The 18,292-nt window shown below is 54.0% G+C and overlaps 1 protein-coding gene across 5 annotated transcripts; it reads right to left on the bottom strand.

Moving 5' to 3' along the window:
• Nucleotides 1-230: 230 nt before the first annotated feature.
• Nucleotides 231-17,391, bottom strand: Aifm2 (apoptosis inducing factor mitochondria associated 2). Of its 5 annotated transcripts, none has more exons than XM_047553520.1 (9): nt 17,278-17,391; nt 9,542-9,740; nt 9,092-9,207; nt 7,352-7,471; nt 6,692-6,784; nt 3,902-4,010; nt 2,394-2,546; nt 783-986; nt 231-530 (listed from the first exon to the last, which is right to left on the bottom strand). In XM_047553520.1, exons 2-9 carry the CDS (start codon nt 9,717-9,719, stop codon nt 379-381), a joined length of 1,125 nt encoding a protein of 374 aa, XP_047409476.1. In that variant the 5' UTR covers nt 9,720-9,740; nt 17,278-17,391; the 3' UTR covers nt 231-378. The 5 variants fall into 5 exon arrangements, with proteins under 5 accessions (XP_047409476.1, XP_047409477.1, XP_047409474.1 ...); XM_047553521.1 differs by lacking the exon at nt 17,278-17,391 and adding an exon at nt 17,063-17,220 and having other exon boundaries at nt 783-983; XM_047553518.1 differs by lacking the exon at nt 17,278-17,391 and adding an exon at nt 17,063-17,220.
• Between the last annotated feature and the right edge of the window lie 901 nt (nt 17,392-18,292).

Below are 18,292 nucleotides of genomic sequence, written 5' to 3' on the forward strand. Positions count from 1 at the left end.
TGCCCTGAGCTCTGAAACCTCCCCGAGCCCTCCGCACATGCACATGTGCACGTGCGCACACACACACACACACACACACACACACACGCGCGCGCACGCGCAAGTGTCCCAGAGGAGCCTTTCCCCAAGGCCTTCCAGCCAGCGCTGCTGCAAGCAGACCTGCCAAACCCAGAAGGAATCCTCTAGGACATGTCTTTTTAATGCCTCCCCAGCCCTCCCTCCCTCCCTCCCACGTTTGGCCTCGCAGGTGCTGTCCTTCCAGATTGCACATCATTAGCATCTTATTCCTGTGCGCTTTGGCACTTGTCAGGCGGGTGCCTTTGTCCTGAGGTCCGTCACCATCTGCGGCAGTGACACGTCTCCCACTTGGCCTCCCCATCAAGGAGGGGACTGCCTCATGGTTTTCCAGCTTGTGGAGACAAACAGGTCCCTGCTCTTGGCCAGCCGCACCATGAGCCGACCCACGTAGAAGCCACTGATCTGGCCCACGCCGTCGTTTCTGCCCATGGACAGGAGGAAGGTCAGCGCACCTGTGGAGCAGACACACACAGAGCAGAGCCCCCTGAGGGTCACCAGCCTGCGGCTCCCAGAGCGCACTCCTCCTGGGCCTGCAGACTCAGGGCAGGAAAGTGTGTACGGCTTCTGGAAAGGCTGGTGAGTCCCCAGTTTATTTTCAAAAGCTTTGAGAGTGTGGTCTAGTTGTCAGTCATCTTATAGCACAAAGTCTTCCCCATATCTAACCCCAAACTCTCTAAAACTGGGGAGCACCGAGCTTCCCTTACCTGGCTTGTAGGCCTTGAGGGGCCTCTGCTTCATGGAGTTGACGAGGTTGGTCACAGCGACCTTGGCATGGAGGCCGGCGTGATAGGCCATCTTGGGCTCCTTCACATCAGCGCAGTCACCAATAGCATAGATGTTGCTATAGCCCTCCACCTGGAGGAACTCGTTCACCCGCAGAGCACCGCTGCTGGCCAGCCGGCCCTCTGCTAGGCAAGGAAACACCCAGACCAAGTCCCTGAGTTGCTGTGCTACGCAGCCACCAGACACAGGGGATGAAGACGGGGTGCCAGTCCAGTGGTCCTCAGAGGCACATGCTTAGGAAGCCATCCTCCACCTTCAGAGTTCCTGCTGGGGTCCCCACCTCTCACCCCTCCTGCAAAGGCCAGTTTATAAGCTCCAGGGCGGAGACAGTCAAAACACCAGCAAGCTGCCTCCTCTAACGTGCACAGAGCTCCTTCACTCCTTACACGTTACCATGACTAGCCAAGTTTTAAAATTCCTTTTGAACACAGACCCGGAACTTTAAAATAAACGCAAGGCTTTAATAAGTGATAAACTAAGCCAGGTGTGGTGGCACATGACAGTAATCCCAGTGACTCAGGAAGCTGAGGCAGGGGGATTGTGGGTTCCAGGCCAGTCTAGGCAACTTGGCAGGACCCTGTCTTAAAATAGAAAGGGCTGGGGTAGACTGCCTGGGGTTCAATCCCCAGAACCATAAAAAAATAAAATAAAATAAATGATAAACTGCTTTAAACAGTCTTTCTTTTTAATGGATTAAAAGAATTTTCTTGGAAAGCACATTAGGACCAACCCCACCTGTGCACACCCTCAACTGGCTTCTTTCTGGAGGTGAATAATCACTTCTTGCAGGACACATGGCAGAAGCTCCTTGACAGGGAAGGATGCTCAGAAGTAAGTGATGGGACTGGGGCTACTGGAGGCTTAAACACATCCGTTGGTTCCCCCCAACTTCTAGGAAACTAAACAGCTTGGGTTCCTTCACATCAGCCCGAGTTGTAAGAAACGAGGGCATGCCAGGCCAGGTGGCGCACGCCTGCAATCCCAGCCCCTCAGGAGGCTGAGGCAGGAGGATCACAGGTTCAAAGCCAGCCTCAGCAACTTAGTGAGACCCTAGGTAACTCAGCAAGACCCTGTCTCTAAATAAAAAATAAAAAGGGTTGGGGATGTGGCTCCGTGGTTAAGCCCTTCTGGGTACAATCCCCAGTACCAAAAAAAAAAAAAAAAAAATGAGGCCCCATGCCCCAAAGTCATTAGGAGCTGAGGAAGTCCTATGTTTAGGTTCAGATTTGGAAAGAACAGGGACTTGTGAACAGAGGAACTTCCCAGAACTTCCCTCACATCCCCATACATGTAGCAGGAATAGGACTTTCTCATCTCTTAGAAGCTTGTTCCTACCTCTTACCACTAGGGGGCAGTCCCAATGCTAGAAGATTCTGGTCTCCCAGCAGGGATCCATAGTTTGAGGTCACCATTCAAAAGAAAGCAAGTGAGCAGCGGGGACAAAGGGGACGTGGACTGATTCAGGGTCAAGGACTACAGCGCATCTCAAAGAGTGCTGGACAATGAGGCAGTGGCCTGGGTCCCCTGCTTACCAAATGCACTGGAGTAGGCAGAACTGTTGATCTTGATGCCGTTGCAGAGAATCACCAGGTTGGTGGCCACCTCCGTGCCCTTGTCTGTCTGCACTTTGATGTACTCCCGATACTCATTGAAAGGCAGTTCCTCCAGGTTGCTCACCCGCTCACCTGTGTGGGAGGGGGAGGGTGGGCCCTTGACCAGGAGGCTCGGCAGTGCCAAGGCTGACTGCGGGAGGCCCAGCTAGGCAGTCTCTCCGCTCCCCTCTCCCACCACGCCCTTCCCCTGGCCCCCTAACTTCCCCAGAAACACAACTTGGACATTTGGCCCCAGGGCATCCAACTGGAGGAAGATTCCAAGAAGCTGCCAGAGGGGAGTGAAGCTGAGCTTCCCAAGAAGTTCTGGGAAGAGCTATTCAACAGAAAGCCTCAAGCGTGCCTTGCGGAACGTCAGCCTCCTGTCCGTCCAACACACCACGGGCAAAGCAAGAACAGGGAAGAGCAGAGAAGCCAGCTTCCTGGACCCTCAGCCTGAAATCAGGGCACCAACCATCCTCCACAACCAGTGAGGGACTTTCATAGCAGACACCTCACCACCATCCCCACAAAGCACAGGAGGCCAAGGTCCAGTGCAGTAAAATATGGGTGTCACACCACTGCGATCAGAGCCCCCTCTAAAATGCGGGGTGGGCCAGGCACAGAGGCACAAGCCTGTAATCCCAGAGACTCAGGAGGCTGAGGCAGGAGGATCACAAGCCCAAGGCCAGCCTTGGCAACTCGGTGAATTCAGTCTCAAAATAAAAAAGAAAAAGGGCTGGGGGGTGGGGGTGGGTCAGTGGTTAAGTGGCCCCAGGTTCAATCCCCAGTATTACAAAAACAAAGAAAAGAAAAGAAATCAAATGCTGGGTAGGTCTCTCCCCTCCCAATCTGTACAAAAGCCACGCTCATCACTCTCAAAGGAATCCAACGAACCTATTCCCTCTAGCAGAGACATCAAGTCTCAGGGCAAATCCTTCAAATGCACTTTTTTAAAAAAAAAATTCAGTGTCGGGAATGGTGACACATATCTATAATCAGCAACTCGGGAGGCTGAGGCAGGAGGACTAATAGTTCCAGGCCAGTCTCAGAAACTTAGCGAGACACTGCCTCAAAATAAAAAATAAAAAGGGCTGAGGGTGAGGCTGGGTGATAAAGAGCCCAATCCCCAGTTCCAAAAAAAAAAAAAATTAATATACATACATGGTTCATTATACATGAGGTTCATGAAGTAGGTACCCCACACCATTGTTTAGCAAACCGATGGCCCGCGTCCGCCCCGTGCCCAGAGCAACAGCAAGGCATTGCTGCCTGTGTGACGTGGGCCTCCAGCTGGACCAGGCTCCAGTGGACTGTGATACTTGAGACTGTTTCTGGTGCCTCGTGCGGAACCCCCAGGACACAGAGGAAGGGGGACTGGGTGGCCGCGGCCAGCTCTGAGCCCCATCTCGGCAGGTCAGGGAGGGGCGGAGGGCTGACGTCATACGTACTCAGCAGCAGCTGCACGCCCTTCCTAAGGAGGATCTCCTTCACCTCCTGCCGCACGCAGGGCAGGAGCTCCTTGTCAGCCAGGGGTACTTGAGAGTGGATGAGAGTGACCTGGGAACAAAGCAAGCACAGGGCCTCAGAGGAACCCCTGAGTCCCCGGCTCCTCCGCCCCACCTCCAGGACGCCCTCCTCCTTCCCTATTTCAAGTTTCCTGCTGAGAAAACCGAGGCCTCAGGGACGTCACGTGCACAGCGCTGGCACCCATCAGTGGTGAGCAGGGCTCCAGCCCACATCCAGCCTAGGACCCTTTCAGTACCACCTGCAACCTAGGCTGGAAGACCACTCCTGTGCCACTATCCACACCTTACCTCGGGGCTACTGGAAAATTATATTCAAGCATCCTACTAGTGGCGTTCCAACTTTAAACCAGGCTGGTGCCAACATGATAGCTGGTTCAAAAGTAAGCGCTTCCAGGTGTGTGCCTGTGGGCTGCATCAGCACTAGGAGCTCAGGGGGCCCAGCATGTTCAAAGGCTGGCTTGAAGTCAGACCACCTGGTTGAAACCCCAACTCCAATGCTCAGACACCTCCCAGAGACCTAGCAAAACGGCACGGTTGCCCCCTTAGGAATGTTGCAATCATAAGCAAGAAAATATGTTAAAAGGAGATAAGCCTAGGCATGCTAGCACATGCCTGTAATCCCAGCAGCTCGGGAGGCTGAGGCAGGAGGAGTCCAAGTTCAAAGCAAGCATCCTAAACAACTTAGTGAGATCCTGTCTCCAAATAAAATACAAAAAGGGCTAAGGGATGTGACTTAGTGGTTAAGTGCCTCTGGGTTCACTCCCCAGTACCAAAAGAGAGAGAGAGAGAGAGAGAGAGAGAGAGAGGAGAACCTAGCACACATTAATTCCTCACTAGAGAGTGGCCGCTGTGTTACTCTTATTTGCCTACAAGGTATAGATAAAGAGGATATTATACTGAGTTATCTGACCTTATTTATTACTTTAGACTGGTCCTTACACCTGTGATATAACAAATACACATACTGGTCTCCACCCCTGCTTCCTGACAGAGCTCTTAACACCCCTGAACACCCCAGGGGTGCAGGGAGAATTCATCTGTTCTAACATTTGGTACTCGACCCTAGTTTCTGACCTAAAGCTTCTAAGACCTTTGTAACGTCCCGAATGCAAGCAGCATCTGACCGGAGGGACGAATCGCCTGGAATTTCTTGGGTGATGGGAGCATCTTTCCCTGGCGGGGTGAGTCCTGGTGGGCTCCTGGATGGGGACCAGCCACCAGAAAGAGCAAACCAGGTTCCAGCCCCACTCTGCACCCTCCAGGGAGGGGAAAGAAGCCGAGAGTAAGTTAACATTTGGTCACGCCTAGGTGATGACCCTCCAAATACTCCAGGCAGGGCTTGGAGAGTCCCATGCTGGTGATCACATCCACGTGCCAGGAGAGTGTGCACCCCAGTTCCAGGGGACAGAAGCTCCTCCACTCAGGACCCTTCCAGACCTCATCCTATGAACGTCTTCACCTGGCTGTTCATTTGTACATAACCCTCATAAATCAAAATGAATAACCTTTAATCAGATCAACCACTCATCACAATTGCCAACAATTTGTCAGACGACAGTCATACATCAATTAGCCCACATTGATTTCTTTTTAAAACCAACCTGCTTTTCCCCAGGGAAAAGAACCAGCTGGCTGGCTCCCTCCTCTGGGAAGCTGCCTGATCGGCTCTAGGCAGGCACCCGCCCAAAGGACCAGGGTCACCAACATCACTCAGCACGCGCCAAGCCAGGGCAGGCCAGGACCTTATCTTTCTCTCTAGGTGCCGGGCAGGTTCTCTATCCCTGCCCCCTGCACCCCTGAGCATTAGAAAGGTCAGAGCAGGACAACGCCACCCTCCCGTGGACAGAAGGCATGCTAGCCAGTGGTCCCCCAGCCCGGGCAGGCACGGGGCTACACAGCAGGCTCCCACCGTGGCCTTCTCGGGCAAGGGCTACACCATCGGGCACAGTCCAAAAGCCACCTGAGTATGTCCTTGTTCAAGGTGGCTGTCAGCAAGAAGAGGTAATCAAAGTCTAGGTTTGGGCTAGAGATAGAGCTCAGTTGGTAGAGTGCTTGCCTCACAAGCACAAGGCCCTGGGGTCAATTCCCAGCACCACAAAAAATAAGTAAATAAATAAATAAAAATTTAAAAGTCTAGGTTTTATTACCAGGGCTTAAATTCTGAAGGTGACACAGTTCACTTTTTGCTTGTTTGTTTGTTCCAAGAATTGAAGGCACGGATGCAACCATTGAGCCACATCCCAGTCCTTTTTATATTTTATTTAGAGACCGGATCTCGCTGAGTTGCTTAGGGCCTCACTAATTTGCTGAGGCTGGCTTTGAACTCATGATCCTCCTGCCTCAGCTTCCTCAGCCGCTGGGATGACAGGCATGCACCACTGCGCCCAGCTGACACGGTTCACCTTTACAGGATATCTCCCCTGGATCGGATCCTTGGATTCCGCCAAGAGAGCAGCACCTCTCCCTGAATGAGGCACACCCAGAACAGCTCTGCAAAGTCAGAGGTAGGATCCTGGTTCCCTGGGGAAATTCCCTGCAGAATCTCCCTTTTTTGCACAAGACAGGTAAACACACATATGTGCCCGGCTTATATGAACAGGGCTCTAACCTCCAGAGCCCTGAGCAAATTCCTGACGTTCATCAGGTGAAGTGGACAGAAGCTCAAAGCCAAAGCGATCACTTGGAGCTCAAAGCCAAGGTGGCCTGCCTCACCTCTTTGTCAGGGTAGTCTGTCTTAATCTCTGCTGCCATCTCCACTCCAGCGGAACCTCCGCCCACCACCACGATGAACTGTGAGCGCTGGATCTGGAGAGAACCGGGACATAAAAAACACTACACATCCACCCTCTGCCTGGTGGTTCCGCCTGTGGTGTGAGCTCCCTGGCCAAAGAAAGGTAGAGACCTGGGGAGATAGCTCAGTTGGTAGAGCGCTTGCCTCACAAGCACAAGGCCCTGGGTTCGATCCCCAGCACCACAAAAAAAGAAAAAAGAAAGGTAGAGAATTCTTTCCATATCTGGGATCCAAATAGGCCTCCTCCTACCCTCCTTGTAGGATCACCGTGCCAACTGACGGAGATCACGGGGACTAAACCTGCTCTACAAAACCCAAAGCCCTGGGCAATCAGGAGGGCAGGTGAGTGTAAAGGGATGAGCCTGGGACACACCAAGCACAGCAGCGTGTGGGGAGCGTGTGTCCAGGCCTCTGTGACAGGTCCAAGGTCTCTCCCAGGAAATGTCTTCCTAGCAACTCTCCAACTCTCCAGCTGCTTCAGCAGCTCTGCAGCTCCCACAGTCTCCCTGCTGCAGCCCAGCTGTGGCCCCAGCTGTCCCCTCATCTGCTTTCACTGCCCATGCCTGTCTGCAGCAGCTCACCTGCTTCACCATGTCCTCATAGGCCTGGATGGCGGCCTGCTGACTGGAAACCTTGGTGAACTTGCCAGGGAAGGGCCCACTGCTGCCCGTGGCCAGGATGAGATGTGAGAAGGGCAGGGCCTGTGAGGGACAAGACAAAGAAAGATGAGCTGGGTGCAGGGGCGCAGGCCTATCATCCCAGTGACTCGGAGGCTGAGGCACGAGGCTCACAAGGTCGAGGCCAGTCTCAGCAACTGAGTGAGATCCTGTCTTAAAATTAAAAAATAAAAAGGGCCGGGGCTGTGACTCAGTGGTAAAGTGCCCCCGATTCAATCCCTGGCACGCCCCTCAAAAAAATAAATAAAAAAGAAAGAAGAAAGGAAGGAAGAAAGATGAGGGTAGGACAGAGTGGGGGAGGCTTCTGCATCTAACGCCAGATCCCCAGTGGCCAAGGAGCGCCGGCTAGAAGAGGCCCGTGGGCAAACCAAGGGGGCAGCCCTCTTGAAAGGGAGTGAAATTACCAAACCAGTGGGGCCCAGGAAGGGCACCAGAACCCAAGACTGAAGCAAGCAGACTCTACCTCCTGCCTGCAGCACACATGACCCACGGAGTCAGACCCTATGGGAGGGGAGAGTCTCCACCCCAGGAGGCAGGTCAGCAAGGAACAGGAAACCAGGCACGGGAATGCACGTACTTCCAGTGTAGAGTCTGGGGTCTCCTGGACACTCTAGAAGGCTCCTCCTATCCGTACTAAAAGAACAGAGTGGAGGAGGGGGAGAAGGGCAGGAAGGGAGGGAGGAGGGGAATACTCTGGAGCCCAGGTACAGAGCTGCTCCCGTGGGAGGGGTCTGGGGAGTCTGACCCACTCAGCCCACGCCCTCGTGGACCCTTCAGGACTCAGAGGAGCACAGATCAAACCTGCAGGACTAGGAGACACTCATCTACGAGTCACTGGGATGATAGGCCTACGCCCCTGCACCCAGTCATCTTTCCAACTAGTGAGTCCCTGGTCCCTTAAAATAATTCAGGAACCACTGGTTCACACTAAGTCACATCCTCATTGAGGACAGGAGCTTGTCTCCTGTTTCCAGTCCCCCCTTAGCTGTACACACTGCACTGGGGGCTGAGCTAGAGCTGTCCCTCAATCCACTGTGTGGGCTGGTGGCCGCTCACAGATAGAGCTCAGCCCCTGCAAGCATATACCAGGCACCGGGCTTGGACACTGGCGTGAGGAGCGTGAAGATGAGTGAAGGAACCCCCGGCCCCTCTGGCCTCCCAGCTCGGAGAATGTAACCTCATGCTTGCGTCTAATTAGCTTCTGGACAATGAGGAGAACCTCAATGGCTGGCCAGACCTGGGCCTCGTCCAGGACACTGGCTTCCAGAGCACGGACCCAGGGCTGAAACTGCCTGGATTCAAACCTTGGCTCAGTCTTTTACCAGACGGGTGACCTCAGGCAAGCCATTTAACCTATCTGTAAAATGAAGGTACCACCTACCTTATACTGTCATGGCAAACGTTAAATGAGATTTACATAAAGGGTTAGGACACTGCCTGACGTACAGGCAAAACTCAAGAAATAGCTGCCACCATACCCTGTGGCTGCTGTGGTCCCGCCTCCCTTTATGAAGAACCTGCTATCTGTCCAGCAACAGGCAGGGCTTGGAGGCCTCAGGTGGCTCTCTCTCAGCCCGAGAGCCTCTGGTCCTCCAGAGGGCCTCCTGAGGCTAGGGGACAGCTGGGCCAGCCCGCCACACTCACCTCGCCACCCTGCAGCAGCACCGTCTGATTCTTCAGGTCTATCCCCACCACCAGGCCCTGCCGGAAGTTGTCCTTGAAAGTCACCGAATAGGAAATGAACGTCTTTTTGGCGAACCCTAGGGAATGGACATGAAGTTCACAGGGCAGAACCAGGCTGAGCTGCTCCTGAGCCACGTGCCAACAGGGCTCCCCTGGCCAGAGCTGGGCCAGCAGGTGCACCCAGGTCCCCCTGACTGCTAAAGTGTCCATCTGGGCCCTGGGTCCTTGGAAAAGCCCAGGCTCTTACTGTGAGGCCTTAGTATGGCAGCTGCTTAAGCCACTGACCGGAAAGTATCTACTGGTGTAATTGAGGAAACCTGCCCTATGTGAGAGAATCAGTCCCTGAAATTATGTCCCACAGCAGTGACAAGACCATGCTCACAAAGGCAGCCCCGGAAAGGAACACCTTACCGCTCTCCACAGAGGCCCGGAGGGCAGCCACGTTGTGGTGGAAGGAGTCCTTCATGTCCACCAGCAGGAAGGGGATGTTCAGTGCCTGCAGCTGGCTGGCGGCCTCGATCCCACCAAAGCCCCCGCCCACGATCACCACGTGCAGGGCTCCCGTGTCCACCGAGACCTGGGACCCCATCTTGAACCAGGCACTACTGGGCTGCGAGAAGAGACCAAATCAGAGTCAAGGGGGCAGGAAGGACAGGGGTGCCCACCACAAAACACAGGCCTGAACTCCAATGCCAGGAACTGACCTTCACCGATGAGGTCAATCCCTCATTAACAAAACTTCAGTAAAATGAGAATTAAATTCAGAAGTGCTATCCCACCTCCACCCCAGCCCCCGCCCAGCCTGCTCCCTTCTCCCGAGATACCTATTTTTACCAAGTTTGTCTGCGCAGCCCCAGAGATGTTCTTCGCACCTATAGTTCTGACTATTTTTTGCACACGTTAAACAAACTGTTTTGCCCATTTTTTACCCAGTATGTCATCAGACTTTGGAAGATGGTAATAGTCACTCAGCGACACTCACATGGAGCATCTAGTCTCTGACATGCTCTTGCTGTGGACCCCGCCCGTGGTCAGACAAACTCGGCCCCTGCCCTTAAAATGGCAGCGCTTCCCAAGTCATTTACATTATCAGGTGCACAAGGTAAACGATGTGGGAAGCTGGGCAGGTGAATGGCAAGAGACGGGGGTGTGCCCGTGCAGAACTGGCCAGCTCAGACTCAGCCCAAGGAAAGGCAGGCCCTTCAAGACCTACACGAAGCAAACACAGCAACCAGATCCTGCCAGGCTCGCAAGTCACCAGGTTCTGGCCCACATCTAAGAAGGTCAGTGAGCAGGGTCTGATGGGATGGCCTCAGCTTCCAGGCCTGGACCAGAAGGGGTTCCAAACTTTAGCTCCTCTGAGACTCCTCCAAAACAGAATGCTGCTCTGGTTAGAATGTATCCCCCAAAGCACGTGTTGCCACTGAACAGGGTGGTCCAGCCACTCCGGAGGGTCATAGACCCAAGGCCAGACTCAGCAACTCAGCAAGACCCTGTCCCAAAATAAAATTTTTCAAAAGGACCAGAGATATAGTTCAGTGGTAGAGCATCCCTGGGTTCAATCCCATGGTACCGTTCAAAAAAAAAAAAATCGAACATGTTGGAAACGAAGTCCCCAAATGTGACCATGTTGGGACCTAATGGAAAGTGCTTGCGTCATTTAGGTTCTACCCCAGGAAAGGAGCAGCAGTCATTATAAAAGACCTTGAGCCGATGTGGAGGTGCACACCTGTAATCCCAGCAGCTCTGCACGCTGAGGGAGGAGGACTGCCAAGTTCAAGGCCAGACTCAGCAATTCAGCAAAGCCATAAGCAACTGTCTCAAAATAAAAAAATTAAAAGGGTTGAGGGATCCGGGTGTGATGGCACATGCCTGTAATCCCAGTGGCTCGGGAGGCTGTGGCAGGAAGATTGAGAGTTCAAAGCCAGCCTCAGCAAAACCAAGGCGCTAAGCAACTCAGTGAGCCCCTGTCTCTAAATGAAATACAAACCAGGGCTGGGGGTGTGGCTCGGTGGTTGAGCACCCCTGAGTTCAATATCTGGTACCCACCCCACCAAAAAAAAGGGCTGAGGGATGTCACTCAGTAATAAAGGGTTCCTGGGTTAAATCCCCTGCACCCAATAGACAAACAAAAGGCCTTGAGGCTTAGTGTAATCTTCTGCCCTCGTCACAGGAGGACACAGCAAAAAGGCCCTCCAGATGTAACCCTGCCCTCCTGGACTCCCAGCCTCCAGATGTGAGTCAGGACATTCCTGTTGGTATTAAATCCCCCGCTCTGTGGCGTTCTGTCACAACACCACAAATGAACTTAAACAAATGTGGTGTGAAATGAGGCTGTGACCATGGGGTGGGGTGGAGCCGGCAGGGGCCAGGTCCCACACCTGCAGCTTTCCAGGGACAGTTGGGAGACGTGCCCCCAGAAATGGGACAGCCAAATCCGTCTGGGAAAAATCTCCAAGGAATGTCTGCTGGTCAGAGAGGGTCAGGGAGGAGGGCACTGTCAGGCAGGCTCCATGTGAGAGGTGAGAGGTGGCAGCAGGGACCCCAGGACAAGTGCGGTCATGGGAGAAGCAAGTAGGGAGTATGCAGGGCCAGGTCTGCAGGCTGGACCCACCCCAGGCTCCCACTCATCCGCCATTAGTTCCCAGCAAACTGAGAGTAAACCTTGGAGAAGCCAGAGGAACTGAAATTGGGGAACTCTTGGCCCAGAGTCAGAGCTGAGGAAAGCAGTGGCCAGGTCACTAGATGCTCAAACACAGAGCTGACAGAGGGGAAAGGAGCCTCGTGGCCGGGTGTTAGGGTTTAGACATGAGGCGTCCCCCAAAAGCTCAAGTGTTGGATGATGCAAGAATTTTCAGAGGTGAAACAACTGGGTTATGGGTCTTAACCTAATCCATGACCTAATCCACCGTGGCAAGCGGAGGCAGGAAGGGTGTGGCTGGAGGACGTGGGTCACTACTTTGGGACTTTACATTTTGACCCTGCTTCCTGCAGATCATATCCTGAGCTGCTTTCCTCCTTCACACCCTTTCACCAGGATATTCTGCCTCACCTAGGGGTCAGAACAAGGGAGTCAGCCACCTACAAACTGAGACCTCTGAAACCATGAGCCCCAAATAAACTTTTCCTCAGCTGGGTGCTATGGTGCACACCTGTAATCCCAGCAGCTCAGGAGGTGAGGCAGGAGGATCATGAGTTCAAAGCCAGCCTCAGCAACTTAGTGAGGCCCTAAACAACTCAGAGAGACCCTGTCTCTAAATCAAATATAAAAAAGGGCTGGGGATGGGGTTCAGTGGTTAAGTGCCCCTGGGCTCGATCTCTGGTACCAAGAAAAAAAACAAAAACTTTTCCTCTGTGTTATTTTTACTAGTCTTTTGATCACGGTAATGATAAGGCTAACTAAAACATCAGGGCTCCCCCAGGGCACCTGGGAGACTGTGGACAGGGTCACCTGTAGCATCCCAGTCTGCCCTTATGGGGGCTAAGAGGCTGACCTGGGGTTTTACCCAGAGGGCTTGCTCCAGCCTAGCGGTACCCCAGAGACGGACACATATGGTGTGCGGCCTTCAGACAGTGGAAGCTGAAATCCTAAGAGCAGCCGGGGTTGCTGTGGACACTGGCTCAGCAACAGGCAACCACACCTGCCCCAGACTGTGCCAAACACAGGCGAGGGCCACTGGGGAGGCGCCAGGGGAAGAGGCAACGCTCGCTGCACAGAGCATCGAGGGAGGCCCAACAGCTCCGCAAGCTTCAGGGAGGGGGAGGCAGACAGTGGGGGACAGGCAGGGCTGTCCAGGGAGGAGGACACGGACTCTGAGGTCAGCCTTGAAGTTGCTAAACAGCTTCCTGGGGATGCGGGTTCCAGTCCATCCGGGACCTTCTGGGGCCACACCACAGCACTGGAAGGTCCTGATCATCAGTGTAGCCTGGGGCACAGTCGCTTCCCTCCTTAGGCCTCAATTTACCCCTGGAGCCGGGTCGGGTGGTGCACACCTGTGATCCCAGCAGCTCAGGAGGCTGAGGCAGGAGGATCGCAGGTTTGAAACCAGCCTCAGAAACTTGGCAAGGCTGTAAGCAACCTGGTGAGACCTTGTCTCTAAATAAAACATACAAAGGGCTGGGGCTGGGGCTCAGTGGGTAAGTGACCTTGAGTTCAATCCCTGGCACAAAAAATAATAAAATTTACTCCCTATGAGTGGGGCTATAAGACCCACCAGTTCTAACACCCTGAACTGTCCTTGAACACATAGAGCTCCAAGCCACAGTGACCCCAACACGGTCCCCCAACCTTCCCACAGTCGGGGGTGGCTTACAGTTAGAACTCCAGGCACGGTTTCCCTAGTGTTCAGCTGCCCACTGCTCACGTTTTCCCTGAGGGACACAGGGGATGGAAGCTCTGGCACGGGGGTTTAGAGGGGATTTAAGTTGTTTCCCATTGGCCAAATGACCCCAATGCACTGAGGTTGGAGCATCCCTCCCATTTTACAGATGAGGAAACTGAACCCTAGGCAGGGCTGGGACCAGGACAAGTACCCATGGGGACAGGGCTATCTTCACAGCCCCAAGTCCTCAGAAAGGTTGTCCAGAATTGATCCCAAGTATTCCTCAGACTAACTCTGCCAACTAGGCCAAAAGAAGAACATTCCTGGGTCGCCAGGAGCCAGGGAGGTTCAAGATCCCAGGCACAGGTAGGAGAGGGCACCAGTAGCTAAGCAGCGCCTGGGAACATGGAGGCCAAGAGGCAGGCCACAGGTCGGGTGGGTTTCCCCTGCCCCCTTCAGCGTCCCTCTGGGATGGGCCCTGCCCCAAGGACTGGCAACCAGTGATAAGGTAGGACAACATCCTGAAAGTCCCACTTCCAAGCGGGTTGGGCAGGGGCTCTGGAGGCTATGCTGGGGACAGAGGACCACACTGGACCACCCAGGGACTCAGGGCAACATCCTGGAGCTCTAAAAAGAAACTGGGTCAGGGGCCTTTCTGGAGGAGGGGACAGCACAGGCCACAGCCCGGGGGGTGGAGGCAACAGTAGGAGTTATTCAGCATACATGTGGCAGAAGGTAGGGTGGCCAGGAGAGCAGGGGACAGGTGTAGCACAGATATCACCAAGTGCCTGTCAGGTCAGGGTAGCTTTAATTTCCAGGTAGGCAAACAAACCTGTTACCAGGCCCTCCAGGGGACAATGTTCCTGTGGAAAGAGAAAGCCAGCAGCCCCAGGGCAGGCCTCACAGGCAGTATGCTAGCCAAAGGAGTTTAGCCCAAGTGCCTTCTGTCCCCAGGGATCATTAGCCTTTGACTCACCCAAGGAGGCAGACCCACCCACGAAGGCAAACTGCTTCTCTAAAGACGGTGGGGGTGCCGAAGGAACACCCAGGCCTTCAAGGACACCAGGGCAGGGTTATGGGAGGGGAGGCCTCTTCTGGAATCTGTCTTTTTCTCTGCTCTTATGACCTCTGATGGCCTCACTTGGGGAAGGGAGGCCAAGGGTTCTCCAGCACATTCCACCCTTCCTCTGCAGCGGCCCCTTGCCCAACACTTCTGGACACCCCCGCTCTCCGTGGCTCCTGCAGTATCCATTCTTACCCGGCCCCTAAGGACAGCTGGACTCCTTTCTGCTGGGCCGTGACCTAGTTAGCCAGACACCTCAACCAAGGGCTTAAGCCATGGACCTGCACTTCCAGCCATTTACCTGGTAGGTGCTTAAAATACAAGCATGGAATGAATGAATGTTCAAAGACCTGTTCTCGTGGCAACAGTGCAGGCGAAACTCAGTCAGTGGGAGACTCCATCAATCCGTGAAAAACACCATCAGTGGGAGAACACAGGGCCAACGATTAAACGGCCACCAAAGCTTTTTTTTTTTTTTCAGTACTGGGGACTGAACCCAGGGGTACTTTATCACTTTTTTTTTTTTTTATTATTTCGAGACAGGGTCTCACTAAGTTGTAAAGATTAGCCTCAAACTCGCTATCTTCCTGCCTCAGCCTCCCGAGTTGCTGAGATTACAGGTACTCAGCCTTATCCCCGAACTTTTTCATGGACAAACTTTTAACGTGGTTTGCACTGGGATTTGCTCAATCAGACATGAACCTGATCCCGAGGGGTTCTTCTTTAATAATAAGAGGCCTTTAGGAATCCACTGGAAAGCAAAGAAGTCACATTTCTGCCAAAGCTGATGAGAGGTCAAGACTCAGAAGACAGTAGGAGACATGCCGGCCCAATCAAGGCAAGAGCATGGCCCGCGTTGCTTCATAGAGATCACAAAGACAACCCCAACTTTTTATATCATCGTGGCTTATGCAGAGGGTAGATTTCAACACTGGCCTTTGGACAGTCATATTTCTCAAGTGGCCACCCACAATGATCAGGCCACTAACGTGTGACTGGATGGGCCATGAGCATCTCCTCTTCTACCTCAGGGACAGGGAAGAGCTGGAGACCTCCCTCACTGGACACTAATGGCCAGGCTGAGAGTGGGTACTCCAAGGCCAGACTCCCAGGGGAACACACCCCAAATGTATTTAAAAAAAAAAAAAAAAGACCAATTTCCAAAGGGACTTAAAGTTTGAAAAGGAGCTGGCTGCCAAGGCCCCTACCTGTAATCCCAGAGACTCCAGAGGCTGAGAAAGGAGGATCACGAGTTCATGAGTTCAAGGTCAGCCTCAGTAACTTAGCCAGGTGGCCAAGCTACCTGTCCATCCTCCTCAGAGTCAGTCATTTTGTGATTCCCTTAACACTCCCATGGTCTGCCAGCATGTGCTCTGGGACCCTGCTTCACTTCATCACCAAAGCCCGGCTGGCCCTGGAGTACCCCCACCAGACCAACTCCACATTTATTGGCTGGGTGGTCCTGGGGGAGGCCCTGCCCCTGTTGGGGTTTCCCGTCCTCCGTGAGATGGACGTGGTCTGGACGTGTGCTTACACGCAGCACCTCCTGGAGAGCTCTCGCTAGGAACTGGGCCAGGGCAGATGTCCTCTGAGGGCTTGGGAGGTTCAGTAGCAGGTATCTGTGCAGAAGCTAGAACCTGAGGCTAGTTTTGAAGTACAGGTGCAAAGTCCTTCCAAAACTGACCCTCCCAAAGCCCCTTTACCCTCTCCACCCTCTCCCTAAATCCCAGGGTCAAAAAGACCCCTCCCCTCTTTGGCACTGAGGACTGCGGGCGCTTTACCACTGAGTCCCATTCTCACTCTTTTTTATTCTCTAGTTTGATACGGGGTCTTGTTAAATTGCTGAGGCTGCCTTCCAATTTGCGATCCTCCTGTCGGCCTCCCGAGTCGCTGGAGTCGCTGGGATCAAAGGCGTGCGCCTACCAGCCCAGTTCAGAGATTTTTACTGGGGAAGGTAGGAGGGGGGTGTTCTGTGTGGGTGACACTGGAAGGAACGCGTCCAACACTGCCCACTAGGGCAGTTCCAAGTTGACTTGGGCGTGCATGGAGTTTAGTTTAGCCTCTGCTGGTTTATCCCGCAGAACCTCGGCCTCCGGAGGCAGCCCGAGTTTAGGGGCACTCGGCGACCCCGTCACTTTCCTTTTAAAGATCAAGGTTTTCCCCCTGCCCTCAGGTACCAGACTCATTCTGTCCAAGACCTCCCACACCTGCTCTTCCCGGCTCTTTCCGCGTGGCGCCCACCTTTCTCGGAAAGACTTGGCCGGGGTGCAGGGAGCCCCCTCTGCGCGGCGCGGGCGAGTCTCCCAGGCGCGTTTTGCGGGTGCGGCGCGGCAGACCCGAGCCGCGGGTCCTCGGCCACCGCCCGCTGCACCCCGCGACCTCCTGACCTCGTCCGCGCTCTGCCAGGCCCCCGCTCCGCGCGCCCTTTGGGGTCCCTGATTCGCCCGGGCAGCGGCAGACCGTCCCAAGCACGGGCTGCGCGATCCTGGGCGCAGTTCCAGCCCCTTCTCTTCAAGAACGTGCCTGACGACGCCGGCGCGCACTCACCCGCCGCCGCCGGCCGCCCGCTCCGCTCGGGTCAGACCCAGTCCGATCCGCAGGCGGCTTCCGGCGCCGCCCCGCCCCGCGACCGTGCGGCGGGGCGGGACCCAGTGCCGCCCCCCGGCCCCGCGGCCACGCCTCGGGGGCCGGGAACAGCCTTCTCCACTGCCCGCTCAGTGACCTTCCGCCCCGGGCTCGTCCCCCGCCCGCACCGGACTGACCTTGACCGCCTGTGAACTCTCCAACTCTGAAACCTGGTCCCTGAGGCTGCCTGCCCGAGCCACTCCGACGCTGCTCAGTTTCTAGGTGACAGTCCTAAAGCCGCTCCGGCTCGCGGGCTTTACAACTGGGCGCAGCGCCCCCTCCATTCCTCCACGCATGTGCACCGTGATTTCATCGGAGCGCCTACTGTGCTCAAACGGGCACTGTGCTGGGGGCTGGGGATGAAATGAGCGAAAACCACACAAGGTTCCTACTTCGTGGAAGTGACAACAGGGGGAAAGGCAGGTGCTGAACACCACCAAAAAATAAAATAAATAAATAAAAATAAAATAAGAAAATAAGGCAACAATTTCTTGTACCACCAATTGCAGACAAGACTGGAGGCAAAGCAGGTTTCCATCAACAGATGAATTGTTTAAGAAAATGTGGTATATGTATACACAATGAGTTTTATTTGGCCATAAAGAAAAATGAAAGTACGTCATTTGCCAGGCGCGGTGGCCACACGCCTGTAATCCCAGAGGATCGGGAGGCTGAGGCAGGAGGATCGGGCGTTCAAAGCCAGCCTCAGCAGAAGCGAGGCGCTCAGCAATTCAGTGAGACCCTGTACCTAAATAAAACACAAAATAGGACTGGGGGTGTGGCTCAGTGGTCGAGTGCCCCTGAGTTGGATGGGGGGGGGGAGGAATCCGTCATTTACAGGAAAATGGGAGGAACTAGAGAACATTATGTTAAGCGAAATAAATCAAACTCAGAAGGTAAAGAGTTCTACGTTTTCTGTCCTATGCAGAAAGAAGCTACAGAGGGAAAAAAGGAAAAGAAAGGTGGGGGCAAATCTCATGAAAATCAAAGGGAGATAAGCAGAAGAAAGCGACCAAGAGGTGGGCAGCAGGGAGGGAGAGGAAATGCGGAAAAGTGGTATTGGCCAAATTATATTGTTATATGGGGCGCAGGTGCAAACATGTAGCAACCAATCCCAACATGATGTGCAACTATAATGCACCAATAAAAATA

This window comes from Sciurus carolinensis, chromosome 5 (assembly GCF_902686445.1).
Source record: "Sciurus carolinensis chromosome 5, mSciCar1.2, whole genome shotgun sequence".
Classification (NCBI taxonomy): domain Eukaryota; kingdom Metazoa; phylum Chordata; class Mammalia; order Rodentia; family Sciuridae; genus Sciurus; species Sciurus carolinensis.